This window comes from Pseudorca crassidens, chromosome 1 (genome assembly GCF_039906515.1).
Source record: "Pseudorca crassidens isolate mPseCra1 chromosome 1, mPseCra1.hap1, whole genome shotgun sequence".
NCBI classification, from domain to species: Eukaryota; Metazoa; Chordata; class Mammalia; order Artiodactyla; family Delphinidae; genus Pseudorca; species Pseudorca crassidens.
In genome coordinates, this window is record NC_090296.1 from 112384000 (window position 1) to 112407462 (window position 23463).

Below are 23463 nucleotides of genomic sequence, written 5' to 3' on the forward strand. Positions count from 1 at the left end.
GCTAAGTATACTCACATTTGTGTGAAACAGATCTCCTGCGTTAAATAACAACTCTCCTTATCCCCCTCCCCTGGGCCCCTGGTAGCCACCATTCTACTTTCTGTTTCTATGAATTTGACTGCTTTAGATAACCTCATAAAGTGGACTCATACAGTATTTGTCTTTTTTGTGACTGGTTTATTTCACTTAGCACAGTATCCTCAAGATTCATCCATGTTGTAGCATGTATCATAATTTCCTTCCTTTTTAAGGCTGAATAATATTCCATCAAATGTATATACCACATTTCGTTTATCCATACGTCCTTCAGTGGACATGTAGGTTACTTCTGCCTTTTGGCTCTATGAGTAGTGCTGCTATGGGTATGCAAATATCTCTTTGAGACCCTGCTTTCAGTTCTTTTGCATATATACTCGGAAGTGGGATTGCTGGATCATAAGGTAGTTCTATTTTTAAGTTTTTGAGGAACCTCCATACTGTTTTCCATAGCAGTTGCACCATTTTACAATGTTATCTCAGCTCTTTTTTAAGACCAGTTTATTTCCTTTTGAGTGCTTATAGGATAACTTTTTTAGATCTGGATATAAGTTGGTAATTTCATTAAAAGCTCTAAGGAAATTGATAGTTTAACTGGCTAAGATTTTAATTCTCTGTTCTGCAAAATGCGTGGTGGCTATTCCCAAAGGTATAACATGTCTTCAGTAAGTTTCTTGATACTGTCCTTTCTCTGTTCCTAATCAGACTTCTTTTTTTTTTTTTAAAAATAAATTTATTTATTTATGGCTGTGTTGAATCTTTTGTTACTGCGCATGGGCTTTCTCTAGTTGTGGTGAGCAAGGGCTACTCTTTGTTGCGGTGCGCAGGCTTCTCATTGCTGTGGCTTCTCTTGTTGTGGAGCACGGGCTCTAAGCGTGCAGGCTTCAGTAGTTGTGGCTCGCAGGCTCAGTAGTTGTGGCACACGGGCTTAGCTGCTCCACGGCATGTAGGAGCTTCCTGGGCCAGGGCTTGAACCCGTGTCCCCTGCATTGGCAGGCAGATTCTTCATCACTGCACCACCAAGGAAGTTCCCTAATCAGACTTCTTAAAGTTAATCTATACAACAGTATTTTTAAACAGATTTAATACTTAGTTTCTTTAGTTAATGGTATAGTCATTTACAACTAATATTAGTAAATAGTCATGGGTAACTGTCCGTCTAGTTTGTAGTATTTTCTATACGCATATTGTCCCAAACACTTGTTTTTGGAGCTAACATCACATCAGGTGGTCAGATCTAATCAAAAGATCAGAAGTTGAAATTACACATTCTTCACACAGGTCTGATACAGATGTTCTTGGAAAAGTCAGTAACTGGTGTTTTGTCTAAAGATTCATTTTAATGCTCAGCTCAAATTGTAAACTTCTAATAAGTTTAGATTTTCCTGAAGTACATAGACTCATTGGTTTCTTGATCATAGACTTGTACTAGCAGTTAACCTAGCTTTCAAGGTTATGGAGGAGAAGCTAACAAAAGTAGTTACAAAACACTTTTGGAGAAAGGGGCATGAGAGAAGACTTAAAGATGACTAATAAGAACCCAACTTAAAATGTATTTAAAATGAGAGTTGTGGGGGCTTCCCTGTGGCACAGTGGTTAAGAATCTGCCTGCCAATGCAGGGGACATGGGTTCGAGCCCTGGTCTGGGAAGATCCCACGTGCTGCGGAGCAACTAAGCCCTTGCACCACAACTACTGAGCCTGTGCTCTAGAGCCCTCGAGCCACAACTATTGAGCCCACGTGCCACAACTACTGAAACCTGCGCGCCTAGAGCCCATGCACCGCAACGAAGAGTAGCCCCCACTCACCGCAACTAGAGAAAACCTGCACGCAGCAATGAAGACCCAACGCAGCCAAAATAAATAAAATAATAAATAAATTAAAATGAAATAAAATTAGAGTTTGGGGCTTATGAGAGAAGCAACTAACATTGTGATCCGACTTCTAGGTTTTGTAGGGAGTTGCTGCCCCTTTACTTACTCAGATGTCAGGGTAACTCTAATGACTTGGCCACTTGTGATTCATTTGGCTGGGAGAAGGGAGAGGAAAAAGAACACTCTAATTTCTCTCCCTTGGTCCTCAAAGCTTCTCAGCACTCTTCAGTAACTGCTGTCATAAATAAATCATGAGTAGTTGATAGTTACTAGAGCAAGTAGCCATAAGTATCTCATCTCCAGGAAAAGTCTGTTGCTCAACTTTGGCGTATTCTTTTGCTTAGTCAGATGGACAGCTGGGGCTTTGTTTTGCTTTCAGAGCAGATTTGAACTGGGTTTGTTCTGCTTTTTCAATTTAGAAGCTAATGCACCATTAGTACTCTGATCCTTCTTCAGTTCCAGGCCCTTCCAAGTTATATTAGTGTGAGACCCCAAAAATTTGGTATGGAAGTTACACCAGAGGATTCAGTAGAATGTCTGTAGCTAAATTTTGGTAGATCATGGATGGCCTTTCACTTTGAGGTCTCTACTGCACTTGCTCATGGTTTTCCTTTACTAACTCAGTGGTCAGTTTCAGGCTTATTTTCCCCACCCTTCTAGCTCCCCCTTTTCCATTTTCATTAGTCCTAGAGGAACTAGCTCAGAGGTTCTCTACCTTTTTTGTGTCATGGACCCATTAGCAGTCCACGGAAGTCTGTGGACCCATTCTCAGAATAATGTTCTTAAATGTATAAAATACATAATATTACAAAGGAAACCAGTTATACTGAAATGCAATTATCAAAACGTTAGAATAATTTTATGTTATATGCTTTTTAAAAAAATGCTTTAAATAATATCTAGGGATAGGTTTCATACCGTGATTTTTAAATTGAGATGAGCATAAATGATATTTTAAGGTCTGTAATAACTGTAATATCAAATAAAAATATCTAATTTTTATTAGCTATGTCTCAGGTACTGCTACTACTCATGGTTTGTTGCCTGTCTTTATAATTGAAGAAAATGCTGAATTTCAGTTAGAGGTTAGTGAAAAGTAAATTGTAATTTTATTCCCATTTAAATTCATAGGCCCGATTCTCAATTCTGTGGCTCATGGACCCCACATTAGAATCCCTACTTTAACTCCTTAAGTTATGAGAGGGGGTAATATTGTGAAATCATTTGGGTTAGTTAGATATCCACCCAGTTTGTAGAGTAAGATGTACCAAATCCAGTGGACACTTAAGGTCCATTCTCCTAAGCACAGAAACTTTTAGTGCATCTGTGCCATTTTTGAAACATGGTGTGGGAGAGGAGTCACTGCCTGCGGTAGGCGGAATGACTTCCCCCTCCAGCATGTCCACTCCTATTCCTGGAACCTGTGAAGGTCTTAGGTTACAAAGTGAAGGGTAAATTTGAAGTTGGAATTAAGGTTGCTAATCAGCTGACCTTAAAGTAGGGAAATTATCCTGGATGATCTGAGTAGGCCCAGTGTAACCACAAGGATTCTTTAAAAATGGAAGAGACAGAGAGTCACTACCTTCAGAAGAAAGGCACAGAGAGATGTAACATTGTTGGCTTTGAAGATGGAGGAAGTGGGCCATGAGCCAAGGAATGTAGGCAGCTTCTAGAAGCTAGAAAGAGCAAGGAAACAGATTCTCCCCTAGAACCTCCAGGACGGAATGCAGCCGTGATGATACCTTGATTTTAGCTCAGTGAGACCTGTATTGACTTCTGCAGAACTATAAATTAATAAATTTCCATTGTTTAGTCTGTTAAATTTGTGATAATTTGTCACAGCCATGATAGAAAACTAATACACTGACCCACTTAGCTCATTTCTCCCCAGAAGTAAAGGTGGCAAAAGGAGTAGTATTTCATGCCAAGATCTTCCAGTGTAAGTTTTTTTCTTGGCTGCGTTGGGTCTTTGTTGCTGTGCGTGGGCTTTCTCTAGTTGCGGCAAGCGGAGGCTACTCCGTTGTGGTGTGTGGGCTTCTCATTGCGGTGGCTTTTCTTGTTGAGGAGCACGGGCTCTAGGCGCGTGGGTTTCTGTAGTTGTGGCACGCGGGCTTAGTTGCTCCGCGGCATGTGGGATCTTCCCAGACCAGGGCTCAAACTCGTGTCCCCTGCATTGGCAGGCAGATTCTTAACCACTGCGCCAACAGGAAAGCCCTACCAGGGTAATTTTTAAAGACTTTGTGACTGCCGTTTTATCATCTGGGTATAACTTCTGGGGTTGACTTATTCCTAATTGTCCTTTCCTTGTCACACAATTCCGTAGCTCCATATTGCCTTAACTAAATTATCCAAATTTTTCATCGGAAAATGAGTATGTACCCAGTTTTCCAGAAGCACTGTTACTTGAGCTTTTTATTTGGATTCATCCTCTAAATGCAGTTGAGAATTTCAATTGTACTACCCTTCTGAGGTCCCTTGAACATAATGCAAAGATTCTGCCTGGAGCAAAGAGCAATTGAGCAACATGAGGAAGAATCAAAACTGGTTAACATAAACGGAAGATACCTGGAATCACAGCAGTACTTTTCAGTACTGAATGGCTGTCAGCTCTGGGGGACAGGAAGCCCACATCTGTCCTTCCCTGAGCTAAGAAAATTTCATTAGTAGCCTGAGCCTCATGGTTTGAAGCCAGTAATTGGCAAGGAATACCTGTTTGCTCTTAACACAAGTGCTGTCTTGCTGGCATATCTTTCTAGTGACTCTCTGAGAATTAGGATTAGGCTGTCTGAGTGCTCTTGTAAGTACAAACAGAAGCACAAGAACCCAGAGAATACTGTTCCTCTGAGCACTTCCTTAGACAGCCAAAATGATTGAAGACACATAGACATATGGACCGGTGGTGAGCACTGAAGATGCAGTTGCCTATAGAATTCAGACTTAAGGAGGAATAAGGAGAGAGCATCATATGTCATGGTCATACGCTCTGACACTACAGATACAAAAGAACTATATTTTTTATTTTTTTTTGCAGTACACGGGCCTCTCACTGTTGTGGCCTCTCCTGATGCGGAGCACAGGCTCCAGATGCGCAGGCTCAGTGGCCATGGCTCACGGGCTCAGCTGCTCCGCGGCATGTGGGATCTTCCCGGACCGGGGCACGAACCCATGTCCCCTGCATCAGCAGGCGGACTCTCAACCACTGCGTCACCAGGGAAGCCCACAACTATATTTTTTAAAAAGGAAAGGGAATGGGGATAACATTTGCAAAAAAATGTTTGACTGTTTTCAGTAATCATAGTAGTTGGTGATAGTATCAGCATTGTTATCCTGAGACTGTAATGTGGGATAAATCAAGTGAATACTTACGAGACAGTCTAATCCTATCATCCACTGTGTTCTCGAGAATCAGAATTCTTATATGAAAGAAAGGAGACTTGAAATTTGTAGTCTTGATATTTGAATGGAAAATGTCAGTATGAACACATGAAACATTTTAAAAACAAATGTGTGTATCTATATCTTTCTACTGAAAAGCTCTAGGTACACTGATGAACCCAGGTACCTCTGAATACCCCTAGTGCTCAGACCGTGGTCTTGAAATAGTATTTCAAGAAACCAGGGCTTCTGGTTCTCGTAGAACAGGCTGATTTCAGGTGTGAGGTAGGAAACGTACAAAAAGAGCCTGGACAATCTTGTCATTACAGATAACAAGGAAGCTTTCAAGAACTACAGGGTCACGTCAAAAATACTCAGAGCCAACTTGAAGAGGTTCCCACTGGCCAATGATGGAATGATTTGAGCTTAAGTAATGATAATAACGACCATGAATTGCAACACATAAAATATATATGAATTGTAAAACAGTATGGAAGTTTCTTAAAAAACTAAAAATGGAACTACTGTATGACCCAGCAATTCTACCTGGGTGTATATCCATAAAACACTAATTTGAAAAGATAAGGCACCCCACTGTTCGTAGCAGCACTATTTACCATTGCCAAGATATGCAAGCAACCTAAGTGTCCATCAACAGATGAAGGGATTAAGATGTGGTGAAAAAAAAAAATACACACACACACACACTCGGGAATGCTACTCAGTCATAAAAAAAATGAAATTTGGGGCTTCCCTGGTCGCGCAGTGGTTGAGAGTCCGCCTGCCGATGCAGGGGACACGGGTTCGTGCCCCGGTCCGGGAAGATCCCACATGCCGCAGAGCGGCTGGGCCCGTGAGCCATGGCTGCTGAGCCTGCGCGTCCGGAGCCTGTGCTCCGCAAAGGGAGAGGCCACAACAGTGAGAGGCCCGTGTACCGCAAGAAAATTAATAATAATAAATATAAAATAAATACAATGAAATTTTGTCATTTGCAACAATAGGAATGGACTTGGAGGGTATTATACTAAGTGAAATATGTCAGAGAAAGATGAAAGACAAATACTGTATGATATCACTTATATGTGGAATCTGAAAAATACAGCAAACTAGTGAATATAACAAAAAAGAAGCAGACTCACAGATGTAGAGAACAAACTAGTGGTTACCAGTAGGGAAAGGGAAGGGAGAGGGGTAATATAGGGATAGGGAATTAAGAGGTACAAAGTACTATGTATAAAATAAATTACAAGGATATATTGTATAACACAGGGAATATAGCCAATATTTTATAATAACTATAAATGGAGTATAACCTTTAAAAATTGTTAATCACTGTTCTGTACACCTGTAACTTATACAATATTGTACATTATACTTCAATAAAAAATAAATTTAAAAAATTTCATCACAGAAAATAGTTTTATCTATTGCCTAGAAATTTAGCCCCCTTCAAAGTTTTGTGACTTACTATTAAGAGATTTTTAAAATATGGATTATAAAGCAAGCCTTATTTTTAGTTTTGATTTTGTCACTCTGTAATCAGTGTGCCTCCACCCCCAAAAATGAGTCCTTCCTAAAATTTAAACTGTTGCTTCAAAATTAGCTTTTTAATATAAATCATTCCTTAATACTGATGAAAATTAGCCTTTTAACCTTGGGCATATGAAATATGTTTTAATACCAGGTGGCTATTTATTTTGATGAGAAGTAAGCTATTATTATAAACTCTAGTCTCATGGAAGACTTGTTTTCTATTAACAGTCCTGTATAAATGTTGGGTACCATGAACGGGGTTCATTTCTTCTTATCCTTAAAAATAGTCCTGCTCAGCTTCTCTTGTATTTGATTTTAAGTAAAACTTGAGAATATGCCTCAAAGGACAACTGTGTGCTGGGTACTCTTCAGCCTAAAGAAATAGGCCAGTGCCAATACAAATCAGTCAATTGAGAATAAATTTGCTAAGATCAAAAATAAAACAAAGAGAAAAGAGATAAAATTGGGGGCGTGGGTACTATACAATATGCCGGAGAGAGAGTTAACATACTTATGTAAGAGAAGTGTACATCTAAGTAACGCTAACTCAGCATAGAAAAATGGGCAAAGGACACCAAAACACATCACAGGGATTCAGATGGCCAGTAAACATGTGGGAACAAGACAACTTATAACTCGTTAACATACAAAGATTTTTTAGAGAGAGAGAGAATGCTTAATGTTGCTGTGGTGGTGTGGGGTGGGGGCCTGGGGGTGGATGCAAATTGTGACCTTTCTGGAAGGGAGCTTAGTAGAGCCTTTGAAATTTTCGTTTAATAATTCTGCTTAAGAATCTATCCCAAGGAAATAATCAGATGTAGACTTATATATAGGGATAGACATCACCATATTTTTTGTGATGATAAAAATAAAAACCTGGAAACTGTCTAAATGCCCATCATTAGGGAAATGACTATGTTGTAGTATACCCATATGATAGAGAGTCAAGTCACTAAAAGTGGGATTTTTGTACAACCTTAAAGACATGAAAAAACTGCTCAGGTGGCAAAGGGGGCAAAAACAGAATACAAAGTTTTGTGTACATAGATTAATTTTATAAAAGAACTACTGAGGAAAAATTAGAATAGTAAATACAATAATCAGTCTAACTATGTTCAGCTTTCCTAGAACTCAGCCTTTAGTGGTTTTTGGAATGGAGTCCCAGAGTATATTTGAGGAGCAGTTTTCTATTCTCAAAGGTAGTTGTTACCTAGCTTACTAAGAGTGCACAAGCTTTTGTTTTCATCACAGTTCTAGTCAAGCAAAGTATGGTTTGGGCTTGAAGAGGATCTGGTAGAGGAAGAATGACAAGTAGTTGTGCTCTAGTTGTCACCACAGTATCCCATCCATCTGGATCTGTCTTTTCTGATTAGTATAGGGAAAGACAGACTGCTATTCCTTTGTTTTTTTGATTGAAGTATAGTTGATTTACAATGTGTGTTCGTTTCTGGTGTATAGCAACTTGATTCAGTTATACGTGTGTGTGTGTGTGTGTGTGTGTGTTTGGTTATATATGTGTATATATTCTTTTTCATGTTCTTTTCCATTATGGTTTATGACAAGATATTGAATATAGTTCCCTGTGCTATATAGTAGGACCTTGTTGCTTATCTATTTTATATATAGTAGTTTTTATCTGCTAATCCCAAACTCCTAATTTATCCCTTCCACATCCCCTTTCCCCTTTGGTAACCTTAAGTTTGTTTTCTATGTCTGTGAATCTGTTTCTGCTTTGTAAATAAGTTCATTTGTATCATATTTTAGATTCCACGTGTAAGTGATATCATATTTGTCTTTTTCTGTCTAACTTCACTTAGTATGATAATCTCTAGGTCCATGCAATATGGCTGAGTAGTATTCATTGTATATATATACCGCATCTGCTTTATCCATTCATCTATCAGTGGACATTTAGGTTGCTTCCATGTCTTGGCTATTGTAAATAGTGCTGCTGTGAACATTGGGGTGTATGTATCTTTTCGAATTAGAGTTTTCTCTGGGTATATGCCCAGGAGTGGGATTGCTGGATCATATGGCAACTCTACTTTCAGTTTTTTAATGAACCTCTATACTGTTTTCCATAGTGGCTGCACCAATTTACATTCCCACCAACAGTGTAAGAGAGTTCCCTTTTCTCCACACCCTCTACAGCATTTGTTATTTGTAGACTTTTTAATGACGGCCCTTCTGACCCGTGTGAGGCAATACCTCATTGTAGTTTTGACTTGCATTTCTCTAATAATTAGCGATGTTGAACGTCTTTTCATGTGTCTGTTGGTCATCTGTATGTCTTCTTTGGAGAAATGTTTTTTTAGGTCTTCTGCCCACTCTTTGATTGGGTTGTTTGGTTTTTTGTTATTGAGTTTATGAGCTATTTGTATATTTTGGAAATAAAGCCCTTGTCGGTCTCATCGTTTGCAAATATTTTCTCCCAGACAGACTGCTATTCTAGCATTGCTCCAGAAAATTTTCTTAATCTTTAAACTTCCAAGTTTAGATGATAAAACAGAAATAGAAAGGTGCCTTTATTCATCTTCGTATCACAAGAATGGGTTCTTCTCGGTGTTGTTAAAAATGGGTAAATTTTAACCTGTTCTTTTCCTGTTTCTTTAGTCTCTCTGGTGAGCTACTAGTAAATTACATTTATATATGTATATTCTTAATGTATCTGAGTTTTAATCTCTCTTAGATCTCCATCTAGAGGCAACTGGTATTAGTGGGAACTGAATTAAAAGACATCAGATGGCTTTTTATGAGATTCCCTATACTGTACAAGAGCACAAGAGCATGTATAGGATGGACGTGTGTATGTAAGAAAGTAGTTGGCAATTTAAGAGGCAAAAGGGAAGTGTAGGGTTTGGTTTTGCCCTATTATTTGTTGTCTGTGTCTCGGCAGTGGTTTTTTTTTTTTTTTTTGGTTGTTTTTTAAGATTGTGGAAGCAGCTAGAAGACAGGATCACTGTCTCTAACAGAACTGGTAACATTTAAGCACATACAACTAAAAGCTCATTAAATTTTATTAGGGTAGAAAATTCCGTTGTTTGCTAGTATAAATCTACATATTGGTAACAGTTTCTTTCCCTGAGGGTGGCCCCAGTACTGGGATGGAGCTATTTGCATGACAGATTCAAAGTACCCAATAAATCTGTCATTTCACTTTGTTCTGTTGGGTCAGAAAGGGCCTGTTTCCAAGGAACAAACACCCTCAGATTTGTTAAGGAAATGTTTCATAAAAGATTCCTTAAGTCAGGTCTTTTAACTGATTTGGCCTTGGGGTCTGACTTCAAAACCCTCTAATATGACACCATGGCTTTTGAAGTCAGATTCTCAGCTTTCTGTTAGTTTTCTACACAATCCAGCTTTGTTCACTCTGGTACCGGTCTGGGGCCTCACCCCACACTTGCTTGCGGCGGATCACAAGGCCATGGACTGACTGTATTTTCACCATGTGCCTGTAGGCTAAGCATGGCTGGTTTTTCTTCTGCTAGCCTGACACGAGTCTGGTTGAAAATTGTGTCTCTATAAGTTAAGGATGAAAAGATAAGTTATAGTTACAAACAACATTAAAGAGTCATACCTTCCTTTGCTTGTCGGGAGGGTCGGTAATATCCACATAACTGGGCTTCAGTGAATGGTTCAGCCAAGGCCACAAAATAAGGCAGGATCAGAGCTTGATTTATGGTCTCTAGTGTGGTGTCCTGGACACTAGAATGTGCCCTGTCAGCATTTGAAAGAATAAAGGTCATCAACTGAGGAGAAATGCATTTGGACAGGTTCTTTTGAAAATTATCTTTGTATACACATATCCATGTTGGCATCATGTGCTTTGGGGTAGGGCATTTCAGCAGGGTTATAGTGTTAGAAGTTAACCCTAAAATGTGTGAGTTTATTTTAGCTCTGTGATCACTCAGGCCACACTTACATAACTAATAATGATTTGCTGCTTATTAAACTGGCTGACTAGTGATCCTGTCTTCCCCTAAACACCTGGGGAAGCAACTGAGGGGTGCATCAGAAGTCACTTTCTAGGTTGGTTTGTTTTTTGGTGGTTTTTTTGGCCGTGTGAAGCAGCATGGGGGATCTTAGTTCCCTAACCAGGGATTGAACCTGTGTCCCCTGCAGTGGAAGCGCAGGGTCTTAACCACTGGACCGCCAGGGAAGTCCTCTAGGTTTGTTTTTAATGGTACAATTTTATTCATAGTATTCAGAGTATTTCTTTGTTTTCAGAGTAAGCCCCAGTCTCCAAAGAGAATTGCTTCCCTTCTTCCCATCAACAGTGGCTCCAAAGAAAATGGGATCCGTGAGGAACAAGACCAAGAGCCACAGGATCTCTTTGCAGGCAAGTATGGACTCAAAACTTAAGCTAGGAATCTTCTAAGTTGCTGAGTTAAAGTAAAAAGCTATATATATATGAGAAACACAACTCTATGTTAAGATACTATTGTGGAGGATTCCAAAACATAATAAAAGGCAGTACCTGCCATCACGATTCTTACAGGTTTAGGGAGTAAGACATAAATATACAGTTATTTAAGAATGTGATTTAGACAAATTGTTAAACAATAATATAAATGTGGCCAGAGGACTGATAGAAATATTAGGTCACAGGAGCTCAGAGGGGTCTGAGGTGAGACTAAAGCAGTGGTTTTAGACTTTTATGACCAAGACTCATAGTAAGAAATAACATTTTGTGTCATAATCCAAAATATTTATGCACTTGTATAAAACTAAAAGTTTTATTAAATGACTTGCCTTTACTACCCTCCATACAATCTGAAATTTTCTGTTGTTTCTCTTTTTTTAAAATGCTGTTTGTAACCCACTGAATCACTGTCACAATTCCCCAGTGAACAACAGACTGCAGTTTGAAAAATACTAGTATAGAACAGAGTTTCTCAATCTTGGCACTGTTAACATTTTGGGCCCAATAATTTTTTGTTGAGAGGGACTGCCCGGTTCTCAACAAAAGGTGGTCCTTCGCCTGCACCACCCCCAAAGACATTCAAAGACATTTGGCAATGGTTGGAGACATTTTTGTTTGTCACACCTGGCAGTGCTGCCGGTATCTGCTGAGTAGAGGCCATGGATGCTGCTAAACACCCCACAGTACACAGACAGCCCCTCACCAAAAAGAATTATCCAGCCCAAAATATCAGTAGTGCCCTCATTGATAAGCTCTCCTCTAGAGTGATCTTGTTAGACTTCTTGGAAGAAGCAGGATTTATGTAGGAAAAAGAAAAAGGGTGCAAATGGTTAGGCAGGAAGTATATGGTGTGTTTGAGGGACAGTCAGTAAACTCAGTGGGCCAAAACAGGGGCTTCTTAGAGATGCCATGGAAGGTAAGTCTGGAAATGTTGTTTAGGAGGATTTTAGATAACAGTAATAATTAGAATTTGAATTTTCATCCTAGTGCCAATTAAGAGCCATTGGTAGTTTTGAGTAAGGAAAGTGATATGGGCAAAGTGAGGAAAGACTGACCTGGTAGAATTATTATATAAAACGGATTGCAATGGACAAAGACTGGAGATGTCAGAAGGCAATCACAAATTAGTTCAAGAATAAAATGGTAAAGACCAAAAATAAGGTAATGGAAATAGGAAAAGAAAGGTGAAAACTTTTCAAAAACTGAAATCAACAGAATCTGGTGTTGGTGATTGGATATAACGGGTGTCCAAAAATAAGGATTGAAGACAGTCAAAAGTTTCAAGCCCAAGGATTAGGAAGAAAATGGTACCATTTTGAGAACTACATTCTACAGAAGAAACTAGCTTTGAGTTGGAAGGTGGGGAGAGTGAGTTTGGGTTTTAGATATTTTAAATTTTAAATGTGGGGATCAACTTCCTAGAGGTGGTAATTGAAACTGCCATGTGAATGAGACCCTCAAAGGAGAGAATGATAAGGAAGGGAAGAGATGAGAGGGTGGACTTGGGAAGGGAAGATCTTGGGAGGACTCTCACATTTGAACTCGGTGCGAAATTAAGACATGACAAGGGAAGAAGAGGTTAGAAGAAGGAATATAAAGATTTCAAATATTTTCCAATTCCTTTCCTCTATGAAACTTAAGTGCCCACTGTTCATTCTGCTAATGTTTACATTTGGGATAAAATTTCTGGAGGAGAAATGCAAATAATGAATCATCTAGTTATATGGCAGACTGCAAAGAAAGTTTTTCTATCTTTGGGAACTTAACATTTATATGATTTGCCCTTTAAGAAGACCTGAAATCTTGGTGTGACTGAGTTACCCCATGGTTGGGTTTTATATATGAACATGTAGAAGATCTTTATTAGGGACATATTTATTGCTGATGAAGGTTCTGATTTACTTCATTCCCCAACTGTTTTCATAAGCAGCCAATGACTGCCTCATTACTAAGAAAGGAACATAAGATATCTGTAGAAAGGAATGCCTACAGTGATACATTTAGTTTAGGACTTGAGTAGTTTCTTGGATATTTCAGTTATTGACTGTGGAAATTTAAATGTTCTAATACTTTCTACATGATTAGTTTAGTGATCGTCAGAATCTCTGTGATGGAGTCCAGTGGCTCTTCCATTACTCTTATCAAGAGTACAAAGAAAAAAGCATTTTTGATGTAAGTTTTGTCACATTTGTCACAGGACTCTCAATAAAAAATGCACAGCTCTTCAAAAGGCTTTTAGTAGCACTCTAATAAGCCAAAGGTTTTAAATGTTTAAATTCCTGTTTCGTTTTCAGTCACATTTATTGGATTGGATAACTTAATTATTTATGTGGTGCCTGCATGATATGAATTTCTTAAACATACTTTAGCTGGTTGCTTGCTTCAAAGAATCCTATCACCCTAGCATGTTCATTATGCATATTTTTGTGTGGTTTGTACTCCTACAGTAGGGCCAGATTATATTACCACCTCTCTTTTCCTGATGAGGAAAAGAATCCTGATAGGATTCCGACAGTCTGGCAAACTTGTTTATAGACATGATTAACTTTTTTTTTTTTTTTTTTGCGGTATGCGGGCCTCTCACTGTTGTGGCCTCTCCCGTTGCGGAGCACAGGCTGTGGACGCGCAGGCTCAGCGGTCATGGCTCCACAGGCCCAGCCGCCCCGCGGCATGTGGGATCTTCCCAGACCGGGGCACGAACCCGTGTCCCCTGCATCGGCAGGCGGACTTTCAACCACTGCGCCACCAGGGAAGCCCTTTTAATGATAATAACATTGATCTAGGACCTGGTTATGCCTTATAGACCCCTCTGTCTGGTTTCATTTTAGCTCTAAATGAAAGTCTAGAAAAGAAAAAGAAACAGTTCTCTTTGAATTCCCTAAGGCTAGAATTGAATACTTACTGATCAGGCCAAACCCTAATGGATATTTATATTTTTCTTTATTAAAAAGAAAAAAAAATCTCAGTTATTTAGGCTTTGAACTTCTAGCTCCATTGCTCCTAGTTGAGAGTGCGTTCTTATTATTTGCCTAAGAAATTGTAATGCCTAAAAATGGTACATAATGCTCTTTTAAAAGTCCCCTCCCTAGAACACTTAGGGAATGAGTTGTTCTGTTCAGCTGAGATTTTCCTAGACAAAGACAGCTCTTTAGCACTTTTTTTTTTAAACTATTTTGATTAGAAAGATTTTCAGATATTGCAATATATTTTTATCCCCCTTGGACAGCATATATTAAACATAACTTAATCTTTGCAAGATGATCTAAAACTGTAATTGTGAACATTCTTAAACTGTGGTAAAACAACAGTGTCATCTTCAGATGTGGCAAACAGTACTTTTCCCCCAGTGTTACTGCATTTGTATCTTAGGTCCATTTTTTCTAGCTTACAGTTTTTCTGACTCTTCTTTCATTATAAAATATCAACTATTTTTAGATGCCACAGTGGAGCTATCCCTGGACAGCACACAAAATAATCAGAAGAAGGTGCCAGCCAAAACACTCATTTCTCTTCCTCCACAGGAGGCCACAAATTCTTCTAAGCCCCAGCCAAGCTATGAGGAGGTGAGAATTTGTGCTGTTGGTCTTCTTTTGGATGTTTAGGACTGTGCTACCAGTCTGAAGTTCAGTTGAGTTTGAACCTTGATATAACATGTATGACTCTTGAAGAAGACTCTTATGGTTAATGGACAGCCAAAATCCAATAAAGGACTCTTTCCTGGGCAGAGTATCTGTTACCCAGAAGATGGCACAGAGGCTTTCAATCGTCATTAATGATATTTAGTGTCCGAAGCTCCCATATTCAAGAGTATAGTGTCTCCTCATTCCCTCCTTAGCCTGACAGCAGCAAGTCTTCCAAAACCTAGTAATTATTCGTTATGATCAAAATAATGTTTTAAGAGAATAGATGTAACAAAGACCTTCGTGCAAGCTCCAGCTTAAAGTAGTGGAAGTTGCTTCATCAAGATTGTTGGGAATGGACAGAGCTGAACACTGATGTGTAGAAGGATATATCTATATCTAATATATGTTATTATATTGATGTAATGTTAATGCAGAGTAAAATTAATATAGCCTTTTTTGGGGTATCTCATGATTTGTCTTCTCTTTAAAAGCTAGAGGAAGAAGAACAGGAAGACCAATTTGACTTGACAGTTGGTATAACTGATCCTGAGAAGATAGGTAAGTGTACTTGGGACTCCCTGTGATGTTAGGATATGGCTGTGGAAAGCACAGTTAGCTAATTTCTTAATGGTTACCTCCAGAGCTGAACTAGCTAGTGTGAAATACTTCATCATTATCTTTCCTATGAAACTATGCCCCTTGCTATGCTTCCAAGGCCAGAAACAGCAGTTACCAGTACTTATTTAGGCCTTTTCTGGCTTAAGAAAGAAAAATCAGAAAATCAAATATTATTCGAATCCCTTTTTAAAAACCCAAAATTGGCTTCTCCCACAGAGTTGTTGACACCATTTTATTTCCTCTTGAGATCATAAATTCCATTTAAGCACCCTAAAAACACGTTTTAAAATCTTGGGATGCTGGATTTATTTTTCCCTCAAGAAATTTGGATTTCTTGTTACATGTCTTTTTACTATGTACTCTTGATATTCTAATAAAGTGGGGAAATCTGCATCTCTCTTTCATACGTAAAGATTAAAGAACCCAGGTTGAATTTTGATCGAATTTAAATTGGATTTTCAAAAAGCACAATACTTAACTTTGACCAGAATGTGGATTTTTAGGATAGCCTTCCTGTGTCTCAAGCTTGTGAGACCTTTTAGTGAGCGGCGGGCAAACAGGCCTCGACTTTCCTTGTTCCAGGTATAGTCTCTAAGAGAAGAGGCTGCACAGAGCTTTTTCCTCCTATTAAGTAGGGGTGATATTTGTATGGTTAAGAGGAAGAATGTGATTTCCAACCCTTTGTCTGTTCTGAACTAGGAACAAGAATTTTTAAAATCTAATTAGACTTTATGCCAAAATGGTTTGTTGTTAAACTGTAGAGTTTTACTTTTCCTAGACTGGTGCACTGGTAGGATGTTTATGAGCATCTTATACAATTCCCTCATCCACCAGTAGAGGAAATTGAGAACCAATAAATGAAATGTAGCCTTCCTGTCAGGTCACAATATATGGCCCGTGGTAGAACCTGGACCAGAATTTTGGATTACATGTTTAGGATTCTCTCTTGCCTCTCTAATATTTATGAATATTCTATATGCACGTTGATTTTAGGCTAGTTATTAGCTGCTTTAAATTCTTGGTAGAGGGCTTCCCTGGTGGCGCAGTGGTTGAGAGTCCGCCTGCCGATGCAGGGGACACGGATTCGTGCCCTGGTCCGGGAAGATCCCACATGCCGTGGAGCGGCTGGGCCCGTGAGCCACGGCCGCTGAGCCTGCGTGCCCGGAGCCTGTGCTCTGCAACGGGAGAGGCCACAACAGTGAGAGACCCACGTACCGCAAAAAAAGGAAAAAAAAAACCCAGAAATTTATTCTCTCAGAGTTCTGAAGGCCAGAAGCCTTGTCATGGTGTTGGTGAGGCCATGCTTCCTCTGAAGGCACTAGAGAAGGACTGTTCCGTGCCTCTCCTCTAGCTTTTGGAGCCTCAGGCATTCCTTGGCTTACATATGAATCACTCCAGTCTCTGCCTTCATTGTCACATGGCATTCTCCCTGGTGCCTTCACATCATCTTCCCTTTATGTGTGTCTGTCTCTGTCCAAAGGTCCCTTTTTTATGTAGACACCAGTCATATTGAATTAAGGCCCACCCTACTGACCCCATTTTCACTTGATTTCTTCTATAAAGACCCTGTTTTCAAATCAGGTCACATTCTGAGGTACCACGGGTTAGGATTTTCAACATATCTTTCTTAGGGGGACACAGTTCAATGCGTAACAGTAATTTAAACATCCCGTGGATCAGATTTATTTAAACACAAATCACTTTTGGTGATAAACCTTCATTCCCTTGCACCACAGTAGATTCTTAGTCATGTCGATGCCAAGAAACCAGCTACTTCAAGATTCATATTGATCTTTATAACAGCACCTTCTGTTTGCGTGGGCTGTTTACTCAACATGAGCTTCTTATTCCCACACGCATCTAAATAAGAGTCTCACTACCAGGATATTGCTTTTTAGAGCCTTGGTAATTTGCATATGTCATTTTCAACTTCCTGAAATTATTTAGGAAATTAACAAATTTAAAACTGCTGCATTTCTAGGACATTTCCGTATCTTATAAGCTCTGGACATGAAAGTATGTCTCTTTTTTTACACATTGCCTCAATAAAAACAGCTGATAAGCAGGCAAAGTGTCTGAAGATCCTACTTCACTACTGTGTTTTTATGTATGTTTGCACTTAGTCATTCCTTAATTGCAGGCACTAAATCATGGAATTGACCTTTTGGACATTTGACCATGACTATGCAACTGTGAATGAAAATTTGAAAGTTTATAAAGTAAATTTAGATTTTTTTCCTTTTATCAGTGGTAAGCATCCTTAGTAGTATTAGGCGATATAGTTTAAGTGGTTTAGAAGAGAACTAACAGTGGTAATAAATATAAAGTAATTTCTAAAGCTTTACTTAAATAGTTTCTGGGTTTTGTTTGTTTGTTTTTTAACATCTTTATTGGAGTATAATTGCTTTACAATGGTGTGTTAGTTTCTGCTTTATAACAAAGTGAATCAATTATATATATACATATGTTCCCATATCTCTTCCCTCTTGCGTCTCCCTCCCACCCACCCTCCCTATCCCACCCCTCCAGGCGGTCACAAAGCACTGAGCTGCTCTCCCTGTGCTATGTGACTGCTTCCCACTAGCTAGCTATTTTACGTTTCGTAATGTGTATATGTCCATGCCACTCTCTCACTTTGTCACAGCTTACCCTTCCCCCTTCCCGTGTCCTCAAGTCCATTCTCTAGTAGGTCTGCATCACATTGCTCTTTTGGTAGGGCTTGGAGAGATGAAGAAAGCAAGCCCTCTCTTCCTGTACAGTCTCCAACTTCTCTGTGTAATTTATAAAAGCAGTTATTCCCAGCCATCTCGGTGAACCCAAGTTGTAATACGTGACCCTGCAGGTCTAGAACTGCACGTTCCTCCCCTGGGCCCTTACCCCAGGGCCAGTTCAGAGGCTTTGGCAGCTAGTAATTGTTGACCTACGTTTTCCTGGTTGGTGTGGGGAAGAATCGGGGTGGGGAGGAAGGGAATGAAACCAGCCTAATGTGCCAGAGCCCAGCACTGGAGTTATGTCTGTCTCGAGTCCAATGTGTGTCTTTTCACTGCTCAGGGAGTCAATGGTGCCTTTATGTCCCTAAGTGGTTGAGGTCAGGACACTACCACAGAGAAAAACAATTGCTTGAATCCCAAATTATTGAACAGTCAAAGCCTTTTTCAGAAAAATAATTCCTCCAGGAAAGAGAGATTTGTGTGACATCAGGCAGCCGAAGTGTCTTCCTGCCAGGCCCTTTGCTCTGGGTGAACATACTAGATGAGAGGGGTCAGTGTCCCCCAGCACCAGTGGAGGGACCGGCGCAGTACTTCTGAAAGAGCAAATGGAGCCCAGAGCTAGCTTAGGGTAGAACTTCTTGTTTCCTTTTACATCATTTGCTTCCTTCTCCTCCTCCTGCTTTATACAGCAAGAGAATTGTTTGGATTTAGACAGATGTGTGTAACTAGCCCAAATACTGGCATGGTAACAAGCGATGGATTGTCAGTATCCAGTGCTGCTTTGTGGAGGGTATAAATAGAGCCTGGCTTTGGAACAGGAGGCTGACTCTCTTGTCTGACTTAAACTGGGGCCCAGCCAGCATCCATGGGGCCATGATATGCGCCACAGAGGTCCTGAGACAAAGTAGGAACTGGATTATAGGATAGTATATAAAGCTTAGAGATGAAACAGATATCCCTTCTTGTACACAGCTCCTGTGGCTGGCTTATGATTCCTGGTTAAATGTTAGCAAGATTAGTTCTGCTTTGGTTTACAGAATAATCCTCTCCTGCTTTCTTGTTCTCCCCACAGGGGATGGTATGAATGCCTATGTGGCCTACAAAGTTACAACACAGGTGAGTCCAAGTGACCCTGCTGATGACCACCTTAATAGACTTGGGTGCTCATACCAAGAAGGTCATCATTCAGATTATTTCTGGGTATTTCTTTAGTTTCTTTGTCAACATCTTCCTTCAAGTTTACTCAAGATGGAGCAAGTCTGCATCCCCTTGGTAATCTCATCTGAGCCTTTCCACTTTTCTTCCAGAGAGCTAACACTTCAGTGTGAAACTTTGTAAGTTTTATTAAGAAATGTGGTGTATCTGATATAGTACCATCCCTCTTAAGAGCTATGTGGCTTAGAGCTAGTTTGGCGGATCACCCCAAACTATACCACCTGTTTAAAAATCATCAGTTCTTCTGAGGTTTCCTATGTGGAACTTCTTTTAATGCTCTCCCTAACCTTTTGCCCCTCGGGTCTGGTCTTCCTTTTTTATATAATATTAATGCATACAAAACTTACACGTTGTTGTATGCAGGTTATGAAGCATAAAAAATGAAGCCCCGAACCTACCACCAGTCTTAAGATGAGTACCATTGAATCTACCTGCGTGTTTCTCCCTCTCCTATCCCCTGCCTCACACCTTAGAGGTGACCACTCTCCTGAGTTGTCTCTCATTTCCTTTATTAAAAAGTCTTCCCATATGTATCTCTAAACAATGTACTGTTTTGCTTTTTTTTTTTTTGAGTTTCATTAAAATGGTATCATGCTGAATATAGTGCTTTCTTTACTACCATTGTTCCTCAGACCCATCCATGTTGTGTGTAGCTGTAGTTAATTAGTCCATTTTGTGATTATAGCATAATACATTCATGTTCCTCTTGTGAATATTTGGCATGTTTCCAGTTTTTGTAATTATGCGCTGTGAACATACTTGCACATGTCTTCTGGTGTACACATAAGAAGAGTTTCTTTTGGGTATATACTCAGGAATAGTTTCCCTGGGTCATAGGTAGTGCAAATGTTGAAGAAAAGGAATACAAACTGCTTTTTAAAGTCCTTGTACCAGTTTATACTTCCATCAGCAGTATGTAAAAGTTCCCATTGACACACTTCTCTGCCAGCAGTTGGCAAGGCCCCACCTCCTTAAATTTTGCCTGTCTGGTGAGTATTAAATGATCTCTCAATATGACGTAGGCCTAGTCTTTTTTACTAGAAGTTTTCTTTATATTATCTCTCTACTACTTGTTGACCTGCCCCTGTGTTCTAGATCCTGTGACACTTTAAAGGTTAAAGTGTCTACAGTGTAGACATTTCGTCTGATCCTCCCCCTTAGGGGCATTGTTCACTCTGTCTTTTCTTCCGTTTGGCTGCTTTAATTCCAGCAGCTAATACCCTTAATAAGTCAGTGCAGGATGAATGGGTTAATAGATGACCATAGAATTCTAGCTTTAAACTAGATTGCAACATCTCTTTCCTTAGAGCAAGAGCCCTTAACCTGCAAATAAAACCACATTTGAATTTAATTAGTTGCCTTTGTAATCTAATGTATATTATTTTATGCACTTAAAATCATTATTCTGAGAAGGGCTCCATAGATTCCCAGACAGCCAGAGGGGATTATAGCTCAGAAAACAAACAAACAAACAAACAAGAGTAAGAATCTCAGAGAAAGTTATTTACCAAGTGGCTAAATGACAGGGATCTGGGAAAAAGATTCCCTTGATGTCAGCTGGATGACTTTTAAGATACTCATTCATCCCCTATTTAAAATGAGATTGCCTTGTATTTTTTCTTTCCCCAAGACGAACTTACCAATGTTCAGAAGTAAACAGTTTGCAGTGAAAAGAAGATTTAGTGACTTTCTGGGTCTTTATGAGAAGCTTTCAGAGAAACACTCCCAGAATGGCTTTATCGTCCCTCCTCCCCCGGAGAAGAGCCTAATAGGTAAGCCTGTGGTCTTTAATTCTGCTTAGATTCTTTCCTTTGCATTCTTTCTGCCATATACTTTCTACTTAGTATATGAGACTACTTTTAATAGCAGTGTAGACTCTTGCAGTTAGAAAAGAAGTATTTCCGGGACTTCCCTGGTGGCACAGTGGTTAAAAATCCGCCTGCTAATGCAGGGGACACTGGTTCGATCCCTGGTCTGAGAAGATCCCACATGCCGCAGAGCAACTAAGCCTGTGTGCCACAACTACTGAGCCTGTGCTCTAGAGCCCGCGAGCCACAATACTAAAGCCCTAGAGCCCGTGCTTGGCAACAAGAGAAACCACCGCAATGAGAAGCCCATGCACTGCAACGAAGAGTAGCCCCCGCTCGCCACAACTAGAGAAAGCCTGCGCGCAGCAACAAAGACCCAACGCAGCCAAAAATTAATTAATTAATTTAAAAAATTATTTCCAGCATTTTCCTATAAATTACACGTGGTCTAGAGAAATAGTATGTTTTGACATGGTCTCTTTCTTTGAGTGCAATAGGAGGCTCTGGTTTTAGCTTCTACAGTTGTGTGTGTGTGTGTTTGTATTGGTATCCTGGAGTCTTCAATGATTGCTGTTCCTTCCAGATTGAAATGTACTAACTGAATGAGGAGAAGGAGATGGGGCAAGGAATCTTCCCATTACAATCAACTGATGTCTGTTAATCTTTACTCAGAGCCCCATGGCCCCCTTTTAGAAAACATGTGCTCTGGAAATCCCAGAGTGTAGAACCTTCAGCACTTTAAGACTAGTTTAAAAATTGACTGTCATGAAAAGAACCTTTTGTTCATGCCTGCTCGTGACATAGACGTGGACTTTGGTTGTATTTTGTAGAGCTGTCCTCATTGCCTTCCTCCTGTGGGCTTTTTTTTTTATAGCCTTATGCTTTTCATGATGATATATGGGTTTTTTGTTTTTTGTTTTTTTTTTGCTTTTTAAATTCTTTTCCAGGAATGACAAAAGTAAAAGTTGGGAAGGAAGACTCCTCTTCTGCAGAATTTCTTGAAAAACGGAGGGCTGCTCTAGAAAGGTAAGTACCCTAAAACTATTTTCTTGAATACCATGAGAACAAATGAGAAGCAGAAACTGAGACTTAATTACGATGAGATATTTGCTGGAGTTACTAGTGGTGAAACTTGAGTGAATTAAATATTCCCACCTCCATATTATCTCTAACCTTTCCTAAGTCTCTTTCCTTCCCACCTCAGGAACAGAACATCTTCTTTCCCCACCTTGAGTGAGCAATCAAATTCTCCTTCTTCAACAGTCAAACATGAATGGCTCTGAGGTCACTTTCTGAGCAGTTATTTTTCTTCCCTTTTTGGAAATGTGAAGAATATGAACTTGAATGTGCTTGTACTTAAGTGCCTTATCTGAGGACATTTTAAAGTAATGAGAGACATTGTACCCCTGCCAGCACTGTATGATACTCCAAACCTTGTGAGGCCAGGTCAGCTAACCAGATAACTCCTTACCCTGTAGGTACCTTCAGAGGATTGTGAATCATCCTACCATGTTACAGGACCCTGATGTCAGGGAGTTCTTGGAAAAAGAAGAGGTTAGTATTGTACAAACTGAATTTCACAATTCATATCTGCCCCTGTGAAATGAAACTAGTTCATTCAACAAATATTTGAGCACCCGTGTATAGCCTAGTCTCAGACTACATCCTAGTTCGTAAGCACCCAAAAGTGACAAGTATTCTTCAGCCTCTGAAATAAAAGAAGCTCTGCCTGCAGTCAAAAGTAACTGGTTGTAGGGTTTCCCTGGTGGCGCAGTGGTTGAGAGTCCGCCTGCAGATGCAGGGGACACGGGTTCGTGCCCCGATCCGGGAAGATCTCACGTGCCGCGGAGCGGCTGGGCCCGTGAGCCATGGCCGCTGAGCCTGCGCGTCCGGAGCCTGTGCTCTGCAATGGAAGAGGCCACAACAGTGAGAGGCCTGCGTACCACAAATAAATAAATAAATAAATAAATAAAAGTAACTGGTTGTAGAGGTCAAACTGCAACCTAGTTTTGTCTTTGTCTTATTAGATCAACACAGTGATCTGTTGGGCAAGTCCTTGGAATGTCTTTCATAGGTTACTACTTGGCTCAAATTGAATGCTTATTTTGTGCCAGGAGCTGAGGGGTTTTTAGTTCAAAACCAGTTACCACAGAGCACAGAACTGCCAGCATATAGCAAAAGTGTTGATTCAAGTGGACAGTCTTTTTTAACAGGCTATGCGCAGGCTATTCATGATTGTGAAAAACT

General features: G+C 39.8%; 1 protein-coding gene across 2 annotated transcripts in view; it reads left to right on the forward strand.

Annotated features, from left to right (window-relative positions):
- SNX1 (sorting nexin 1) overlaps nt 1–23463 on the forward strand; it is a 35959-nt gene that overhangs the window by 3803 nt on the left and 8693 nt on the right. For both annotated transcript variants that reach the window (XM_067749932.1, XM_067749925.1), the window contains exons 2-8: nt 11046–11157; nt 14677–14804; nt 15356–15422; nt 19266–19309; nt 21039–21180; nt 22164–22242; nt 22695–22770. In XM_067749932.1, the coding sequence (XP_067606033.1) occupies nt 11046–11157; nt 14677–14804; nt 15356–15422; nt 19266–19309; nt 21039–21180; nt 22164–22242; nt 22695–22770 (648 nt within the window). The remainder of the gene's footprint in view (nt 1–11045; nt 11158–14676; nt 14805–15355; nt 15423–19265; nt 19310–21038; nt 21181–22163; nt 22243–22694; nt 22771–23463) is intronic.